Source organism: Muscardinus avellanarius, assembly GCF_963383645.1.
Source record: "Muscardinus avellanarius genome assembly, chromosome: 17".
In the NCBI taxonomy this organism is placed as follows: Eukaryota; Metazoa; Chordata; class Mammalia; order Rodentia; family Gliridae; genus Muscardinus; species Muscardinus avellanarius.
Window position 1 is genome coordinate 43757644 of NC_137803.1, and position 21577 is coordinate 43779220.

General features: G+C 43.4%; 1 protein-coding gene across 1 annotated transcript in view; it reads right to left on the reverse strand.

The window, feature by feature from the left end:
• Window positions 1–10617: 10617 nt before the first annotated feature.
• Window positions 10618–21577, reverse strand: part of MEP1B (meprin A subunit beta) — a gene marked incomplete at both ends in the record, with an annotated part of 40660 nt that continues 29700 nt past the window's right edge. Inside the window, 4 exons of the mRNA XM_080714703.1 lie at window positions 10618–10719; window positions 12616–12674; window positions 15775–15888; window positions 18613–18775. Of these exons, the coding sequence (XP_080570829.1) occupies window positions 10618–10719; window positions 12616–12674; window positions 15775–15888; window positions 18613–18775 (438 nt within the window). The remainder of the gene's footprint in view (window positions 10720–12615; window positions 12675–15774; window positions 15889–18612; window positions 18776–21577) is intronic.

The window sequence follows — 21577 nt, forward strand, 5'->3', positions numbered from 1 at the left end:
GCCTCTAGGTTCCATTTCCAGGACCACACACACACAAAAAAAATTTCTTTAAGCCGGGAGTGGTGGCACACACTAATCCCAGTACTTGGGAGGCTAAGACAGGAGGATCACAGGTTTGCAGCCAGCCCCATTTACTTAGTGAGGCCCTCTGCAACTTAGTGAGACCCTGTTTCAAAAATAAAAAATAAAAAATAGGGCTAGGCATATAGCTCGGAGGTATAACATCCCTGGGTTCAATCCCCAGTAGAAATAATAATAATAATAATAATAATAATAATAATTTATTAATATCATTGTTATTTATTTTATTATTGTTACTTATTAATATTATTGTTATCCCCGCGCTTGGGAGGTAGAGACAGGAGGATCGTGCAGGTTCAAAGCCAGCCTCATGGCTGGGCATGGTGGCGCACGCTTGTAATCCCCTCACTTGGGAGGCAGAGACAGGAGGATCGCGCAGGTTCGAAGCCAGCTGTGCTGGCTTAAGAGACCCTGTTTCCAAAAATAAAAAGAAAATAGGTCTGGGAGTGTAGCCTGGAGAAGGGCTTCCAAGGAACCCCAGTACTACCAAAAAACAAAAAACACACACACAAAAAAAGCCAGCCTTGCTGCCTTAAGAGACCCTGTTTCCAAATAAAAAATTATAAAAAATAGGTGTCTGGGAGTGTAGCCTGGAGATAGAAGGGTTTCCACGAACCCCAGTACCACCAAATAATAATAATTTTATTATTTATTATATTATTATTATTGTTATTTCTTGAAATGTGTTGTTTATTCCAGGACTTTGATTATGCCCATCTATTCAATTCTATTCCAGGTTGTTGGTACAGCTGGCAGATGCTGGGGTGGGCCATTAGGACTGTAAAGATGAATAAGAACCTGGAGATTCCTAACACCTAGTATCTTTCCGTATGATTGAGAATGATTTTTATATAAATGCTCACCTTTTCCGTTGCTGTTTGGCGGTGCTGGGCCTCGCATCACAAAGGCAGTCTACTGCCCAGCCCCTCACAGTCCTGCCCTTGGAAAGGCCTCTTCACTTTGTGCTGCCCTGCGCTGAATGGAGCTGAGGCTGTGTGGTGGTCGAGCGCGGGCTTGGGTGCTAAGGTGCAGGCGCAGCCCACTCCCGAGCTGTCCTGTCGCGACTTTGTCAGCTGCCTTTTCCACAGGACAATTTGCAGAGCATCTGTTGCACTGAGCTCCAGAACAAAAGCATCTTCTGTCCGGGCATGGTGGCACACACTTGTAATACCCGTGCTTGGGAGGCTGAGACAGGAGGATCGCACAGGTTCGAAGGCAGCCTCAGCTACTTAGTGAGGCTCTCAGCAATTTGGTGAGACCCTGTTTCCAAATAAAAATATAAAATAGGTCTGGGAGTATAGCCCGGAGGTAGAAAGCCCCTGGGTTCCACCCCTAGTACCACCAAAAAAAAAAAGCATCTTCTGCTGCTCTAGGAGATAACATGCATAGAAAGATAAAATCCAAATAAACTAACCAGAGGGCTGCAGATGAGCCTTCAGGAGAGCCAGAGGGACAGCCAGTCATTCAGCTGTTACATCAGACGGCAGGGCTGCTGATGCGAAAGGACCAAGTGACAAGTGTTAACAAGCCTGCAAAAAGGTATGATCAAAGCCATGGAGAAGCAAGGGACTGTGGCCCAGATGGACAACTGAATTTGAACAGAAGAGAAAAACAAAATTTTCAGATTTTAAGAAGGTAGCAATGACCTTTATTTTTACAGATGCACTTTTCTTTTTTTCAAATGCACTGTTTCTTCCTGAAAGATTTCTAAGGCTTCTTTCAGGTTACTGTTAACAAAGAAAGGGCAGTAGGGATTGGTAAGGGCTCACTGGGGAGGTGTGCATCTATGTCTCCACCATCTTGCATCCCACTAAGATGCATGACTACAATGCACCGATAAAAAATTAAAAAACCAAAACAGAAGCAAAAACAAAGGACGGAGCTGCTGGTAAAATGGTCTAGATAAGGAGCACCTGGGTGAGGAAGCTGGACGCTTTCCACAAATCTCAGAAAGCACCACATCACTTCTTAGGTTGAGTTGGTGCATACAGAGGCATGTTACAAGACTGTAAACCCAATTACAGGCCAATGGCATTGGTCAGTCAATTAACAGAGCCTATTTCCAATGTGTTGAAATACAAAGGAAATAATTTCCTGCCATTTGGAAATGAATTATCAAGGTAATGAGTCTTGCCATTTTGAGAAGTAAAATATTTCATCTTGAAACTATTTGTTAAATGAGAGTATGAATGCTATTTGTTAGATGGATGGATGGATGGAAAGATCGATGGATGGATGGATGGATGGATGGATGGATGGATGGATGGATGGACTGTGCAACTGCATTAAATACTAAATGATGAAAATGAATTCCTAAGACATGGTAAAATAAGTAACAATGCTGTGCCATCATACAAGGACACTCTTGGGGACTCAATGTCATTTGGGACCATAGCTTCACTTAAGCAGTCCTCACCTGAGGAATCAGAAATAATGGAGCAAGTCTAGAGGGTCAGTGGGACTGGCCAACCAGGAGTCTTCTCTCAGAGCCACCTACTGAGAGAGCCCCACCAAAGAGGGAATGGGCACCTGGGTGTCCTGCCACCATCTTTAAGGTTCCTAGGCATATGGAAGCATCACCCTGGTCTGTGACTTCATCTTCACAGGACGCTCCCCTTCCATGCATGTCTGTGTCCAAATTCTCCTCCTTACAAAGACAGTGATCTTTAGGTTAGGGGCCCAGCCTACTCTGGTATTATCTCATATTAACTAACTACCTCTACAAAGACTCTATTCCAAATAAAGTCACATCACATTTTAAGATACTAGTTAAGATTTCAGCATGTGAATTTACAGTGATATAATTATAGGAGAGGAAAAGCTAACTTTTTCTCACTTTTTTGAGTTCTTGGCTGGGGCCTCTGTTATAGTTAGATATAGCATGTGTATATTTATATATATAGAAAGATCGCATTTATTATTTATGGTTAGATATAGCATTTATTGGTTTCTTTTTTTTTTTTTTTTTTTTTTGGTGGTACTGGGGATAGAACCCAGGGATCTTCTACCTCCAATAAAATAGGGCTATACTCCAAGCCCTATTTTATTTTTTATTTGGAAACAGGGTCTCTTAAACCAGCCGAGGCTGGCTTTGAACCTGTGCGATCCTCCTGTCTCAGCCTCCCAAGCGCAGGGATTGCAAGCGTGCGCCACCATGCCTGTCATGCATTTATTGGTTGGTGTTTGAGTTGATGTAATTAAGTTAATGAGGATTGTAACCTCTTAAGTAGATAAATCCATTGTACTGGCGGTAACCGATGCTGGTGGGGTGTGCTGGGGAAGGAGGGTCTCTGGGGGCGTGGCCTCATGGAATTTTTTAATCCCCTTGCTTACTTGAGTTCTCTGCTTCTGGCCTCCCTGATGAGAGAGCAGAGCCCATAGGCTCTCTGTCTGTGTGCTTTCCGCTGTCGTGCTCTGAGCTCCAGACCCTGGCCTCACTTGGGATGAATCCAGAATCCCTAAAAAACTGTGAGCAAATAAATCTTCCTTCCCTAAGTTGTGTGGTCCATCATTTTGTATTATACCAGTGAGTGCTGACTGAGCCAACCCATAAAACAAAAGCCATATGAACCCAGAAAAAATAAGCAGGTTTATCTGATAAATATACCACATATACCTGGGAGAAAAATAAGGGAAAGAGTAATTCTCAAAGAGTCGGCATAAACTACAGCTTAAAAAGCATCTTCAACAAAGAACAAGAACATTTTTAAGAAGTAAAGAGACAAAGGAAAGGAACCTTAGGCCTAGCAGGGCGTCAGTTTACGCGAAAGCAAATAAATGGGAAACTAATGGTAGGTGAAGGCCGGATGTGGTTTGTTAGGTGGATTCCTGTGAGATTGTCCCTGGCCTGCAAAGCATCTAAAGTTGTGTCCAGTGAGCAGCCTCTTCCTTCCTGGCACAGAGAAAAGGTAGAAAATCTGTATGACACGATGCTCTGCTTTTAGGCAAATAGCAGCGGAGTAGAGGGCTTTTCCTATTTATGCTTCTTTTCCCCAGTGCCTTCAGCTTTGGCACTATGGATTGAACTCAGGAGCATTTTACTTCTGAGCTACAACCTCAGCTCTATTTTATTTTTTAATTTTGTAACTGGGGTCTCGCTAAGTTACTGTGCTAACCTCTCCTGTGATCCTCTAGTCTCCTTTCTCCCAAATTCTGGGATCACAGGTGTGCGCCACTGTGCCTGGCTTACTTCTATTTTTTCCCACTTTCATTTTATAATATATAAACAAAGAAATAGACTCTCCTGGTCAATTTGACTTCCTTTACCCCAATACGACGGTGTTTGGGTACTTTTTTAAATGTTTCAATTATGACAGAGCAATTTAATACAAATATATTCAAACTTATGAATTCATATTCAGTCTTTTAGTCCTCTGGGTAACTAATCAAATTGTCAAGTTCTATTTTCTCTTCTGTTATAACTTCAGCTGATAATGCATCAGTGGTGTGTAAACCTATGTATTATATCTACTTGAGAATTACTGTCTTCTTTATTTAAAATTATCAACTGGAAGCTGGGCATGGTAGCACACACTTGTAATCCCAGTACTTGGGAGGCTGAGACAGGAGGATCACAGGTTTGAGACCAGCATCAACTACATAGTGAGGCATTCTGCAGCTTAGTGAGATACTGTTTCAACATTAAAAATTTGAAAAAATATTGAGGGTGTAGCTCAGAGGTAGAATGCCCCTGGGTTCCATCCTCACTACTACCAAAAAACAAAATCTCAACTGAAAACACTACATATCACCATTTGTTCTTGCCCTCATTTTTCATGCTAGGATTTTGTGATTTTCTTAAATTTTGTCTTTTCTGAGTTAACTCTCAGTAAATCAATATTTACAGAAGCAAATAAAGCCAGGAATGGTGGGGCATCCTTGTAATCCCAGTACTTAGGAGCTGAAACAGGATGATTCCAAAATCAGCAACCCAGCAAGACCCTTTTACAAAACAAAAAAACAAAATAGGTCTGGGAATGTAGCTCAGAGGTAGAATGTGCATGGATTCAATTCCCTACTTAAAGAAAAGAAAAGAAGAAGGAGAAGGAGAAGGAGAAGGAGAAGGAGGAGAAGGAGAAGGAGAAGGAGAAGGAGAAGGAGAAGGAGAAGAAGAAGAAGAAGAAGAAGAAGAAGAAGAAGAAGAAGAAGAAGAAGAAGAAGAAGAAGAGGGACTAATAAAGATTCTTTGGTATCATTGTATATTTTAACATTCACATGTACAAATAACAATAAATCTTACAGATTTATTTCAAATATACAATTAGGAGAAGCCATTGCCTCTGGCATTTGTTGATAAATTCTTTTGAATTTTGTAATAATAACCTCAAGAGCGCTCTAAAAGTAAAATATTTATTTATAATTCATTTTTTCTTCTCAACTGTCAACAGAATATTTTGATAATAACTAGGACTTCTCTTTTCTAACCATTAGACTATCTCTAATGCTAAATTAAGGAGTTTTTCATTTCTAAAAATTGACATATGCTGTTTTTAAGACCAAATATAAGGAACAATAAACAATTAAAAAATTCAAATGCTAAATAATTTGCAGTCTTCTTTCTTTCTTTCTTTCTTTCTTTCTTTCTTTCTTTCTTTCTTTCTTTCTTTCTGCAGTACTGGGGGTGGAACCCGGGGCATTCTACCTCCAAATGACACTCTCAGCCCTATTTTTTATTCTTTTTTTTGAAACAGGATCTCACTGAGTTGCAAAGGGCCTCACTGAGTAGCTGAAGCTGGCCGTGAACTGCAATCTTCCTGTCTCAGCCTCCCAAATGCTAGGATTACAAGTACAGCGTGCCACCATGTCTGGCTCTTTCCTTTTAATGAATTAGAAAACATCTTTAAAGAATAACTATCTGTGGGTGTAGCTCAGCGGTAAAGTGCCTGCCTAGCATGGGTGAAGTCCTGGGTTCAATACCTGGCACTGCAAAATAAACTATTGAGTCGGGCATGGTGGCGCACACTTGTAATCCCAGCATTCAAGATGCTGAGACCCAAGGATGACAGTTCACAGACAGCCTCAGCTACGTAGCAAGGCCCTTCGCAACTCAGTGAGACCCTGTTTCAAAATTTTAAAAATAAATAGGGCTAGGGGTGTAACTCGGAGGTAGAACGCCCCTGAGTTCCATCCCCAGTACCGCAATATATATACTGAGATCCAGGTATGGGGGAGCACACTTCTGTAATTCCAGTACTTGGAAGATTGAGACAAAAGGATCACAGACTCAAGACCAGCAACTTAGCAAGAACCTGTTTCAAAATAAAAAGGGTTGGTGGATATATCACCTGAGTTCAGCCCCAATACAACTCCCCCCCAACATGAATAACTATCAGGGACATACCTCACGATTCACCAACCTTGCGGGACCATTAACTTCTTCTCTTTACCTGAAATCTTCAAGAATAACGTAGCCTAAGTAAGGCTGGCACACGGATCATCACGCGTGTGTGAAGGAGGTGTCCCTGCTGTTCCTGCTGGTCAGCGCTGCGCTTCCTGCGAATGGCAGGAAGTCACTCTCCCCATTCCCATCCCCTTTTCACATAAAAAAGAGGAAAATAGCTGATTAAGAAATGAAATGTGATTTTTTTTATTGGTGCATTGTATTCATATGCCTCAGCTACTTAGTGAGACCCTGTTTCCAAATAAAATATAAAATAGGTCTGGGAATATAGACCAGAGGTAGAAAAGCCCCTGGGTTCCATTCTCAGTACCACACACACACACACACACACACACACACACACACAAATTCAATAAAGATAATGATAGCAAACAATAAAAGAAACACAACAGCCGGGCAGGGTAATGCATAAAAAAATGGAATCTGGCTTTTGGCACAACTGCTTTAAAAATGCCATCTTTTGCCGGGCGTGGTGGCGCACGCTTGTAATCCCTGCGCTTGGGAGGCGGAGACAGGAGGATCGTGCAGTTTCGAAGCCAGCCACGCTGGCTTAAGAGACCCTGTTTCCAAATAAAAAAGTATAAAATAGGTCTGGGAGTTTAGCCCAGAGGTAGAAGGGTTTCCAGGAACCCCAGTACCACCAAATAAATAAATTAATTAATTAATTAAATAAATAAATAAAAAATAAAAAATGCCATCTTTCTGGACTTTCCCCTGGCTATCACTACATTATGATGTGAGACTATAATGCGCCAATAAAAGTATAAATAAGTAAATAAATGAAAATACCATCTATTTTTAAATTATTATTTTTTAAGTTATTCAAAAAATCATCCCAACATCATTTGTTTTCAAAAGACACAAAACAGTGTCCACTCAACCAAGATGATGTTCTATCCCCCTCACTGGCTGCAGGGGTCTAGACTTGACCAAACTGGGCCAATCACGGTACCTCAACCCTGGGCACGAGAAACTGGCCAAGCCCAAGCCAAGACAGTCAGGTCTTCCCCACCACGCTTCACATGGAGCTGGGTGGAAGCATCACATCCTGTCTGTGGCAGCGTACCAGGACTCTCTTTGCCCCCGCCCCGAGCAGAACCAAGCCAGTGTGCAGAGAGAGCTGGGACAGAGAGCAGAAGGGCCTCCTCGTGGCTCCCGTGTTTGATTCCCGCCATCCCTGGGCCGGCTTGAGCCCAGCCTGTTCAAAGTTCAGATGTGCAATAAAATCTTCATTTGTTTTACTGTCCAATAAAATTTCCCCTTGCTTTAGGCAAGGAGTAAATTCTTCCATCACAATCCCAAGTCCTGAATTTTACTACCCAGCGTTAGGTTTTAACACAACTGTTTCCGCGTTCTGTTCTTACTCTCTGGGTTCGGCTGGGGCACCCGTGACCCACAGAGATTGCACAGGCCTGGGAGTTAGGAGAGTTTCCTTCTCACATCTCTTCAGCCCTGCTGGGGAGCAGGGAGTAAAGGCATAGACCCTGGAGTCAGAGGGCCCTGTCAAACCCCAGCTCCAGCCCCAGGAGCTGGAAGATAAAACCTCCCGCGACACCTGAAGAAGAGCGCGTTTAAATTGCTCCTGTGGAGTCAGCGTTTCTTTTCTTGCACTGTTTGTAGGCTGGTGTATCGCACAGCTCATAACTAACTGCAGTGCCAGGGCACTTGCAGGGCATTGTCTCAATAGAACATTCTCATTCTGTCAGAGCCATCCTTTTTAGCATTCCTACCTTGCCTATCCTTCTTATATTGCTATTATAAAATGATGCAAGGAAAGCCCAGAGAGGAGGCTCAGGCTTGTAAATCCCAGTGCTGGGGAGGCTGAGACTGGAGGATGCAGGGGCTGATCATCAGCCAAGGTGTCCTCAGGACTCATCCTCAGGGTTGCTGCTGACAATGCCGCTTGTTTATCATGTGTAGTTTTCTGGGGCTCCATCAGAAACAAAATGCTTCACAATCCTAGCTGGGGGGCTTATCAAATCACTGTCATTAAGGTTTATGGCAACTGAGTCATTTCTCAAGAAGGGGACATGTTGAACCTAGGAAAAGGACACTTCTTGAGGACCTGGGGTGATTTTTGTTATGTTTGTTATAAAATCATCTAAAAATAGCAAAAAAATTAAATCTTTATTGTAACTCTTAGAGTAAACCCCAAAGAACATGTCTTTCATGGTTTTTTGTTTGCTAGTTTTTGTTTTTTGGTACTAGAAATTGAATCCAGAGCCATTCTACCTCCAAGCTACATCCCCATCCCTGTTTTATTTTATTTTTTTATTTTTTATTTTTGCAGTACTGGGGATTGAACTCAAGAGCATTCTACATCCAAGCTACACCCGCAGCCCTATTTTTTATTCTTTATTTTTGAAACAGGGTCTCACTCAGTTGCAGGGGGCCTCACTAAGTAGCTGAGGCTGGTTGCACACCTGAGGCCCTCCTGTCTCAGTCTCCCAAATATTGAGATTATAAGCATGCACCACCACACCCAACTCCAAAAGATCATGGATACTTTTTCAAGCATTTGAAAATACCTGGAAAGAAGTGTTTATAACCCAGATAGCTAACTCAACACATTATCTAGCCTATGCACACTTGAGGTAGTTATGCAAAGGATTAATAAATAAGATTCTTTAAAAACAAATTCTGCCACAGAGTAGATGTCCTAATTGTAGTTAGTAGAAAATATGTAAAAAATACGGTCATCTAAAATATTATTTTTTAAATCCTGGGGACTTAGCTCAGTGACTGAGTGCTACCTACTATGTACAAGCCTTGGGTTGAATTCCCAAGGAAGATATTGTCCCTTCTTCTTCTCCTCCTATCAAGGTACCACTTTCCTCAGTCTCCTGGAGTTCCATGTGTACACATGTGTGGGTAGATAGGTAGCAGGAAGGTTTCTGAGATATCCATCTGGAAACTTCTATGACCATCAACCCTAGAACAGGCTTACTAGATCTTAAAACCTAGAAGGCCTTAGGTGTTAGGAAGGCTAAAGCCAGTTAGAAGCAGAGATGGGGTGACAAGAGTCCTGGGGTTGGCAGATCACTCAAGTCCCTTAGGAAAGAAGACCGCTCAGTCTGAAGAACTCCACTGCAGGCTGAGCCACGCTGCCAGGCAGATGCCCACCTCCGCCCACAGCTGCCAGTGTCAGAGCCTCTCCGTTTGTTCTGCAGGTGCACGTGTGATTTGGTTTGGTTCTGCTTGATAATTTACCACTGAAAGAAAGACCTGCCTGCAGGTCATGTACATGCTGTACTTAAAGTGTAGACAGGCTGTACCACCTCCTCCACCCCTGAGACGCTCCGGCCTCTCAGTGGGTGGCCCACCCTGCCAGGGTACTGATGGGGTGTGTCTATACAGCGCCTAAGGAGATTCGGCCTGAGCGGCCTACAGCCTAAAGCAAAACTTTAAGTAAAGTGATTCAGCAAAAAGGGGCAAAGATGGCGCCTGGAGGAAGCTAGGAAGGTGTGGTTTCCCCATTCATTATGGGTGGGGAGACTGAGCGGTTTTTCCCTTTCTACCTTTAAAGGAGCTTTCCGCACACATGAATGGCTCATGTACTGGCCTGGGATTGGCTGTAAACTACGTGCTAGTGATCTTTATCCCAGATAGGCTAGGCTATTTCTCATGGAAATTCCCCTCGTGGCTTGGTGCTGTATAAAGGACTGCTTGGAGAGAAATAAATGAGATCTCGCTTGACTTGACTCCCGGCTCGTGCGTGGGTTTGTGTTCGAGTCGTAGGTACTCATCATCTCGCCAAGCCCCGTCAGCTGTCGGGCTGGATTCCCGACAGGGTACCACATGCACGAAACAGAGGAGAATAAGGGCCGTGAATTCCACCTATCACAAGAGAATAAAGGGAGGACTAAAAAGAAACACATAAAAATAGCTTTGATAGAGCCTAGACTTGAATCAGAGCCTTTCCCCCCTCAGAATAAAAAATCATTAGTTCTCTTCTGCCCAGAGAGGGATGACCCCTAAGATCCCCAAAATTAACACGCTGTCCATCTCATGTGGGCCGAGTCTACCTCCCGAGCCAGTTTGAAATAAAATCTCTTGAGTGTTTAAGTGGCCCGTGATTGATTATATCTTCCCACAACAGTTTTCCCAGCCATCTGAAGAAAATTTCCTGTAAGCAGTCACTCGGGTGGCAGCAAGTCCCCGCTCTGTGACGCCGTCTCCGCTCTAGGGTTTGTGTTGTGGAAGCCCTCTAGTCTTATGGCTTTGGCAGTCAGCCTTGACTTCAGCGGAGAAACGTGGTTTTATGTTAAAATTCCAGGTGTCAAATCATAACTGTCCTTCTTGCAGTCCATGTTCTTATTTTAGTACAATTAGTGACACTTGAAATAATCTGGTTGAGCCCTGTTCTTTCCAAGGCCGAAGCACTGATATTCCAGAAGAAATGCAGGCACTTTAATGTCATTTTGAGCCTTTAGATTCATGTTCAATTTCCCTCATACTTAAAAAAGCAGAGTAACTCAGTTTCCACAGGGACCAACAGAATGGAAAGAGGGTCAGAAGAGCGTGCTCTCCTGAGTACTATCAGAGAGTGATTTTGCCTATGAAATGTGGTATCATTAAATCCTATGCAAAATGTAAAAATGTTTATTTGAAACAGCACACTATTAAATGTATTAGGTGTAAAATCTTAAATAACGTGAAATGCTTCACGTTTAAAACTCTTCGTCTCATAATTTTAAGTCTAGTGGTACATGTGGATTGAAGACTGATTATGTATAATCTCAGGGCTGGGCTGCTGTAGATGCCCTTTCTCCCTTGGCAGTCCAACCAATAGACGCAAGCGGCAGACAGACGCGCCGCCGCCGGCCTCAGGAGCTGGGGAGGGCCCGGGCCGCTGTGTGGGCGGTGTGTGACCTACCGAGGCCTTTCCTCCTATTTACCGAGGCAAGAACATTCCACCGAAGGGACTCACTTGTTTCTTCTTCAGTGGAAGCGGCGGCTGATGTGATGGCGGATGCCTATAATCTCTGTACTTGGGAGGCTGAGTCAGGAGGATCACAGGTTCACATCCAGCCTTAGAAACTTAGCGAAACCCTCATCAACTTAGTGAGACCCTGTTTCAAAATAAAAAGTGGGGGCTGGGATGTAGCTTGGAGGTAGAATGTCCCCGGGTTAAATTCCCAGTACAGAAGAAGAAGGAAAAGAAAAGAAGATGCTGAAAACTCTAGAACTTAAGGACACGTATCTTAAATAATCACAGGATCCTTGGAGAAAGTAGTCAAAGGAAAGCGTCTTGGTGCCTTGGGTATGGCAGCAGGCACTGGGTCACATCGCGCTGAGGTTGGGTATGGCAGCAGGCACTAGGTCACGTCGCGCTGAGGGGGTTCCATGTTCCCGTGAGCTTTACGGAAACTGGATGAGGATGTGTGTGTGTGTGTGTGTGTGTGTGTGTGCATTACTGAGGATTGAACTCAGGGGCATTCTACCTCTGAGCTACATCCCCAGTCCTACGCCAGTTTTTAGTGCTTATGATACACCAGGCATTGTTCCTAGCACTTGACATATGTCAAGTAATTTCATTGGCAACAACATCATGAGGTAAGTACTTTTACTACTCATGATAAACACGAGGAAGTTAAGACATAAAGAAAATTTCTTGTTCAGATTCATACAACTAGTAAGTGCATGGCTGGAATTAGAACGCAGGTCGTCTGACTCCAGAGTCTTTGCGTATGGGGAACACTTTTTCTTCTATTGCTATAATGGCTTGCTCACTTGCTTGTATGCAGGTGAGCACACGCCCAGGTTTTCCTGTGACAAGTACATCTGCTACCCAGAGTCAGCTTTCCTTTCCATCCTCAAAATCGTCCCTGGTTAAAAAATTACATCACACTTTTAAAGCTTCCTACTACTCATACTATTTGTTGAGTGCTTACTATATATCAAAAAATGTACTTATTATCTTATTAAACATCGTAAGAATTTCATGAGGTAGTGATTCTTGTTCCTCGTTTTGTCATGGAGGAAACTGAAGCTCAGAGACAGTAGTGGACTCGCCCCAAAAAGTGTAACAGTAATTACCAACCCAGGAGTCAAGGCCAGGTCCAAAAGCATATGGTCTTAAGTTCCGCCCTACATTTGAGCCTTATGAAAGGCAGGCAGCCACGGCTACTCACCAGCGAAGACCGCCACTGCCGCCTGTGCAGAGCTCGGCCAGAGCCGCCCATCCTACCACCTGGAGGGCCGTCCAGCAGTTACAGATATTTTCATGTTAATTTAGAAATATTATTTATCTCTTCTCATATGTTGACATATAAGCTTATAAAAATAATAGTGACCCAAAATGAGATACCACTTCACATATAGAATGGTTATAATTTTTTAGGGGTGTGTGTGTGTGTGTGTGTGTGTGTGTGTGTTACTGGGGATTGAACACAGGGACATGCTACCTCCAACTACACTCCCAGCTTTTTTCATTTATTCAAATTTTATTTATCTACTCATTTACTTATTATTTATTTATTTATTTATTTGCGGGTCTGGGGGTGGAATCCAGACGCCTTTAACCTCCGAGCTACACCCCCTGCCCAATTTTTTTTTTATTCTTTATTTTGAAACAGGGTCTCACTGAGTTGCAGAGGGCCTCACTAAGTAACTGAGGCTGTCCATGAACCATATTCCTCCAGTCTCAGCCTCCCAAATGCTGGGATTACAAGCATACGCCACCACGCCCGGCTTCGATTTTTTATTTTGAAATATGACTTCACTAAGTTGCTCAGGATGGCCCCAAATCTGAAATCTCCTATCTCAAATCTCCCAAGGACTGGGTTTACAGGTTTGTACCACCATACCCATTAGGATGATTATAATTTTTTTTTCAAAAATTGAATATAACAACGATTGGCAAGATTATGGAGAAGCTGAAAGTGTGTGTGTGTGTGTGTGTGTGTGTGTGTGTGTGTGTGTGTTCCTGGGGATTGAATTTAGGGATATTCTACTTCTGATTACACCTCCAGCCCTATCTTATTTTCTATTTTGAAACAGGGTCTTGCTAAATTACCACAGCTGGCCTCAAATCTGCAATCCTCCTGTATCAGCCTCCCAAATACTGGTATTACACGCATGCGCCACCATGCCCAATGGTATTGGATGAGTCCACCAAGCTGAAAAGAGGAGAGATACCAGGACTGGTCCCCAAGGCACACCCACCAAAGGTTCAGAGATGTGAGGAGGAGCCACAAAGCTCAGGGATACAGGAGGAACCAGCCAAGGACTCTAAGAGGGAGGGAGGAGAACGGTGAGGAACTGAGCGCACAGCAGCCCGGAGCCAGCGATGAAGAGAGAGGCTGTGGGTGCGTCAGGCGCCGCCAACCGCTCAGATAAGATGATAGAGCAATGGTGGGTTTAGCCAAATGGAGGTCTGTGGCCACTTGTTGAGGACAGTTTTGAAGACAGGAAGCAATAGAAGGCATCTCAGAGAGAGTCCAAGTGAGAAGGAAGCAGGAGTCAGAGACCAGGAGCAGAGCAACTCTTGGAGGTATAAAAGGAAGAACAAAGATAAGACATGTATGTTGATAGGAATGATATAATAAAGAGAGGAACATATTTTTGTATTAGAGGAGAATGCAGTAGAGAACCCAGGGGCGTTCCACCACTGAGTCACACCCCCAGCCCATTTATTTTGAGAGCTAAGTCAGGTATGGTGGCACATGCCTGAAATCACAGTACTTGGGAGGCTAAAACAGGAGGATCACAGGTTCGCGGCCAGCCACAGCTACTTATAACACACACACACTCACACACACTCACACACACACACTCACACACTCTCACACACTCTCACACACACTCACACACACTCTCACACACACACTCACACACCACACACACTCACACACACACCAAGAACTAAGCAAGAATGTTCACTTACATCATTCTCTTCAATACAAAACTGGAAGTATGAGTCACCCCAATAAGGCAAGAAATAAAAGGCATACAGAAACCAGAAACCTGGGCGAGGTGGTGCACCTATAATCCCTGCACTTGGGAGGCTAAGACAGGAGAATCACAGGTTCGAGGACAGCCTCGGCAAGTAGTCAGACTCATCAACCTAGGGACACGCTGTTTCCAAATAAGAAATAAAATCAGGCTGGGTGTATAATTCAAAGATAGAATGCCTCTAGGTTCAATACACACACACACACACACACACACACACACACACACACACACAGCATACGGATTAGAAAAGAAAAAATAAACCCTGGTGTGATGGTGCACACCTGTAATCTTAGTACTCAGGAGTCTGAGACATGAGGATCTCAGGTTAAAGGCCCAGTCTCACCAATTTAGAAAGGCCCTCACCAACCTAGTGAGACCCTGCTTCAAAATAAAAAATAAACTTGGGAATTGTGGTGCACACTTTTAATCCCAGTACCTGGGAGGTTAAGACGGAAAGGTCATAGACTGAAGGAAGGAGTACAGCTCTCACCAACCCAGTGAGAACCTGCTTCAAAATAGCAATAAAAATAGTGCTGGAAGTATAGCTCAGAGGTAGAATGCCCCTAAGTTCAATCTCCAGTACCACAAAAATAAAATAAAATTAATTAAAATAAAAGTGGGCGGGCATGGTGGTATGGTAGGGCATACCTGTAACCCCAGAATTTGAGAGACTAAGACAGAAGGATTGCAGGTTCAAGGCCAGCCTCTCAGCAACTTAGTGAGACTCTATTTTAAAAAATAATAATACAGCTGGGGGTGTGGCTTGGAAGTAGAGCACCCCTGGGTTCAATCCCCAGTATGAAAATAAAATAAAAGGAGCTGGGGGATATAGTTCGGAGGTAGAATGCCTCTGGGTTCAATCCCCAGTACCACAGTGGAGCAAGAGAGGTGGTCGAGGGGAGGAGGGAGGAGAGGGAATTAACAAAGCAGACACGTCTGTGAACACACGCGCATGTGTGAGGGCACCATGGCCGTCTCGATACCCTGTGTGGGGAAAAGGTGGGGGCCGGGGAGGGGACTCACCACGGGCTGTGTGTGTCACAGTCATTATTCACTACATTATGAGGTGACACTAAAAAATATAATGCCAATAAAAGTATATAAAAAACTCGCTACCAAAACCAAAATCCATTTATATGAAAAATAACAGACTAGACTTTTATCTAAACTTTTGCTCTGTAAAACCTGTAAAGAGAATAAAAAGACAAGCTACAGAGTGGGAAATTATAGTTCTTAACCATATATCTGGCACAAAAGTACAGTATCTAAAATATATAAAGAACTCTCAAGACACAGTATAGAAACAAGACCCAAGCGGAGCGTGGGTGAAAGACCCGAAGAGGCATTTTGCGCCGAGGACGAAGGTGGCGGGAGGCACACGGGCCGCCTTAGGAGCTGGGCTGGGTGGCTCAGCGGTGCCGCACTTGCCCAGCCGTCCCTGGCACCAACTGCACACGCACAGGTAAGATACCATTAGCCATTAGGAACCACAAGTTAAAGCTATGGTAAGATAGCACTACATGCATGAAAATATCTAAATTAAAAATTAGTGACAATAAATCAAAAAAAGCCAGTCTGGAAAGTTTGCATACCATATGATTCTAACCATACAGCAGTTTTTAAATGGTCCTAGGAATTGAACCCAGGTTATTCTACCTCTGAGCTATACCCCCAGCCCTATTTGTTTTTTTTATTTTGAAACAGGGTCTCACTACATTTCGGTGGGTCTCACTAAATAGCTGAGGCCTCAAACCTGATCCTCCTGCTTCAGCCTCCCAAGTCCTGGGATTCCAGGTGTGCACCACCACGTCCAGCTTCAACTATAATTTTCTAAAAAAGGAGAACTGTGGAAAAAGTAAAAGGATCAGTAGTTGCCAGGGGTTAGAGGGGGAAGAAGGATGAACAGGCAGAGCACAGCCATCTCTAGGGCAGGGAAACAGTTCTGTACGCAATGACCATGAGGGATGCCATTATATTTTCTCAAAACCAAGAATGCACCAAGAACGAACCTACTGTAAAGGAGACTTTAGGTGGTATTGACGTGTTGTAGGTCTGGTTGTGACAGCGCCACACAGGTGCAGGCTGTTGATACTGGGGAGGCTGTGTGTGTGTGAGACAAGGGCATAGGAGAAATCTCTGTACTTTCTTCTTAATTTTATTGTGAATCTAAAACTGTTTTTAGAAAATAAAGTCTTCTTTTTCAGACCTTCAGAAATGACAAAACTAAATGCTGGCTAGGATGCAGAATCTGAGTCACCCACGTTTCTGGTGGGAATGTAAAATGGCCGTTTCCTTAAAAACTAAAGATGCGACCACCCAGCCATTGCTGTCTCAGGCACATATTCCAAAGATATGAAGACTTACAGCCACATAAAAACCGATAGCATTTATAGTGGTTTTATTTGTAATAGCCAAACTTGGAAACAACCCAACTGTCCTTCAACAAATAAACAGTTAAAAATGGTAATACAATGAGCAATGGAGTACTAGTCACCAATAAAAAGGATAAAACCTACTGATGCCCGCCTGCCTCAGATAAGTGCACAGAGTATTGTGCCGAGGGTAGGAGGGAACCAGTCCCGACAGGTTGCATACTATAAGGTTCCATTAATAGAACATTTTTACATAACAAAATTATAGAAACAGAAAACACATTAATAGTTGTCAGAGGCTAAACAGGAAATGAAACAAAATGAAAATGGGTGTGTCTACATAAACGCAGCTTTACACAGGGATCCTTGTGGGTAGCAAGTTTTATAACTTCACGGTATTAATGTCAATACCCTGATTTCTCTGCTATACTACACATAGTTTTGCAAAGATGTTACCACTGGGGAGACTGAGTTAAAGGTCCATGTATTATTTCTTATAACTGCATGGGTATCCACAATTATCTCAAAATAAAATTTATATTAAAAATCTAAATTAAACCAGTCTATTGTTACATGGAAGTCAGTATTTGTTGCCAATCATAAAAGGTAAGCTTTTGAGCAAAAATTAGAATTTTGGAAAATTTATTTCTGCCACTATGAGCCAAACCAATTTCCCAAGACTTAATTTTTAATGAGATCAATAGTGATATTAATAAATGTTTTATTCTATTCTCGTGTGTGTGTGTGTGTGTTGAACCCAGAGGTTACTTCTATTTTTTATTTTGAGATAGGTTCTTGCTAAATTGCAGAGGCTGACTTCCAACATATTTTGTTGTTGTTGTTGTTGTTGTTGTTGTTGTTGTTGTTGTTGTTGTTTTGCGGTACTGGGGATGGAACCCAGGGGCATTCTACCTCTGAGCTACACCACGAGCACTATTTTTTATTCTTTATTTTGAAACAGGGTCTCCTAAGTTGCAAAGGTCGTCACTAAATAGCTGAGGCTGGCCTCAAACTGCGATCCTCCTGTCTCAGCCTCCCAAATGCTGGGATTACAAGCATGCGCCACCACGCCCGGCTCGACTTCCAACTTTTGATCCTCCTACCTCTGCCTCCTAAGTAGCTGGGATCACAGGCTCGCTAATGCTGTGTACTGAACAATGAAATCTGTCAAAAGTTGTAAGAGCTGCACAGCTCAAGAAAACAGTATTTTCTTAATGTCAACATAGACCAGTGGATTTTACTGGACAGAGTCCAACTGTTCAGTATGACTTCAGATTCCAATTGCAACTAACCTTTAAAAAATTACCATTTGTCAAATTTGCAAATAAAAATATAAATCAACACCCATCTTTTTGCTAAATTTTGTTGGATTACATACAATCATATACAAAATATGTTAGCATGTAATGATATTATTCCTTTTAATGATTAATAAGCACACAGTTTAAAATTTTTTGAGTTTGGGTTTCTAATAAGGTAAATATTCATCAGTGGAACTCTCTTAAGCAAAAGCTTTTTGGGGTCTTCAATTTTGAAAATGCAAAGGCCCATGAGATCTGAAACTTTGAGAACTGCTACTGCTACTGCTGCTACTTGAAAGCTTTTTTTTTTTACTAGAATAAGCTCAAACAAATTTGAAATTAAACAGGTATGGCCAATGATTATATAAGAAAACAATACAGTCACCAGTTTTGGAAGGAAACGCATGTCAAGGGGCCAGAAGAGCTATCCGCTGCCCCTCCCTGCTGCCTGCCGTGGGTCCACAGCACTGAGGCGGCTGAGGAGCCCCTGGAGGCCAACCGCCCCCACTGGGTGTTTTCTGCAGGTCTCCAGGGATCCCTTGTGAGGCCGCTGTGCCTCGCCCCAGCTCGAAGGACTCCTCGTAATTTGGAAAGCTGCCGCTAGCTGTGGCCCTCCTTTTATCAAGACTATTAGACTGCTGGAGGAGCCTGAATTGCTTCCTCTTTTTGAGGGAGAGAGAGATTTTGCCACTTTGACTTTTACCTAAAAATAGTGATTTATCGTCCATGTAGCTATTTACGCAGAAGAACCATTTTTAGAAGAATGAGATGATTGTGGTCCAGCTTAGGTGAAGTCCATGATGAAGAATCCTTTTAAATTTCATTTGCTGGCCGTATCGTTGAGTTAATCTTCAAAAAGCATATTGCTGAAAGGGGAAAGAACAATTGATGACTTCACTTCTAAATTAAAACCCTGCCACTTATGAAATGGTCTGGCTTTTAAATGAAGTCCCCATCAGCAGCCTCCTGGCAGCCCTCCCAGCTGGTGCCCTGGCCTGCCAGTATTTCGATGCCAAGAGTTAGGGTAAGCACAGGTGCTGGCCTAGAAAGGAGGTCGTTCTGACTAAGATCTAGACCAGGAATTAGCTGGAGAAATGCTGAGATTAAGGAAAACGTAAGCTGATTCCTGTCCTTGGGAATGTGCTTAAATGACACAGAAAAACACTTCTGTCATAAAATGGTGTGTGTGTGTGTGTGTGTGTGTGTGTGTGTGTGTGTGGTACTGGTGATTAAACCCAGAGGCATTCTACCTCTGACCTACACCCCCAGCCCTGTTTGATTTTTTACTTTGAAACAGGGTCTCACTAAGTTGCTGAGGCTTCAAACCTTCTATCCTCTTGTCTCAGCCTCCCAAGTACTGGGATTAAAGGCGTGCCCCGCCACACTTGGCTTCTTCCCTACTTTTAATCATTTTTCTATCATTCCTTTCCATTGTTACTGGATAAATCGTGGCTCTTATAATAGCTCTTACACTTTCCAGCCTCTAGTGGAATATCTTGGCAGCCCCATCCACCCAGCCAACCGGTCCTCCCGCCTCAGCCCTCTACCTCCTGTGCCCCATGTGACTCTGGCGGGGTGGGGTAGCTTCCAGAGCTTGGCCTACCAGTCCTGCCCAGCTGGCCTAAACCTTTCATTTCACTTCATAAAATAAACTGGAAATACCTGTTTAAGGGCAAAACAACCTGTTTGAATTTTAAGTACTTTTCTAAAAAGTCTGTGAAGTAACTAATCTATTGCCTTAAGATCAGCTTTAACATCCTTCTGAAGCCAGGTGTGGTGCTGCACACTTAGAGGCGGAGGCAGGAGGAGGGCAGGGGCAGCCAGCCTCAGCAGCATAGCGAGGGTCTCTGCAATTTAGAGGAACCCTGCTACCCTGCTTCAGAATAAAAACTAAAATAGTAAAATAGGGCTGGGGATGTAGGCTCAGAGGTGGAATGCCCCTGGGCTCAGTCTCATCACACACACACACACACACACACACACACACACACACACACACACACACACTATTCCTCACATTAAAGGAACAGAGCAGTGGTAAGGGAAAATACGATTACTTGCTTTCTATTTAGTATTATCGTCCATCTTTAGACTGACTTTGCAAAGTTATTGTACCTCGACACTATGTTGTCCTCTTTAAAAAAAAATCCTAAATTTTAAATATATCATGAAAATATACTCCTGCTTTGGCTAACTGCAGTATTTTTATTTTTAGAGATTCTGATAGAATGTGTGTGTATATTTCCTTTATTATACTAGCAATTTTCAGAAACTCTAATATTCAGTGAAGTAGAACTGAAGGAATATTTTATATTTTATATGTGTGGTGCTGGGGAATGAACCCAGGGGTGTTCTACCTCTGAGCTACACTCTCAACACTATTTTATTTTTATTTTGAAGCAGGACCTCATTAAGTTGCTGAGGCTGGCCTCAGACCTGCGATCCGCTTGTGCTTGTCTCAGCCTCTCGGGTACTGGGATTACAAGCCTGCGCCACCACACCCGCAGAACTGGAACAATATCAATACTTCGTTTTTAAGTAACATTCAGGCTTATGCCATTTATAACAACATGTGTCTACCTGTGGCCCTCTGGGCACCAAGTGGATACCAGGGTGGCTCTCAGTTCTGCCCTTCAAAGCAAAGGCTCTCCTGCGAGAAATGCCACCCCGTGGAGGCTGCTGTGTTGCGTGATTTTATGCCTACTCCCTGGGGCAGCTCCGGTCAACAGTGCTGCCAAGCTGAACACAGAGCCTGGCCTCAGAGCCATCCCAGCTGCAGAGTACTGCAGGAGGGGTCGGCGCTCAGCCACACCCGCGCCATGTCCCGACCCCACCCCGCCCGGTCCAGCCCCCAAAACCACCTGCACCGGAACAGCCATCTCAGCATCACCTGCCTGAGACAGGGCAGTTTCAAGAGCCCATGGTCACGGGGCATGGTGACCCAGGCCTGAAATCCCAGTACCTGGAAGGCTGAGACAGGAGGATTGCCAGTTCGAGACCAGACTCAGCAATTTTGTGACAGCTTTTTTGAAAATAAAAATAATTAAATCTGTCTAGGGATGTAGGTCAAAGTTTGTAGAATGCCCATTGGTTCAGTACCAAGAAGAAATAAAAGGAAGAAAGGAAAGAAGGGAGGGGTGAAAAGAAAGAAAGAAAGAAAGAAAGAGAGAGAGAGAGAAAGAAAGAAGAAAGAAAGAACTTGAAACTTTCTATCTACATATCTTGTCTTGGAATTAGTTACTTCTTATGAAGGTAGAATTAGCAGAAAGTGTCTAATTGGAAAAGCTTCACCAAAAATAGCTGCACCTCTTCCCTACAGACCTGAGTTGAGCCCCCACTGCAAGGCCTTGAGAATAAAGGCACTTATGAGCCACCATGTCCCCAGCATGGACCCTAGTTCCAGAACTGTTGATCAGTGGTGGTGATAGTAATCCATAGTCTCAAATCAGTTGTCCCAGCAAAGG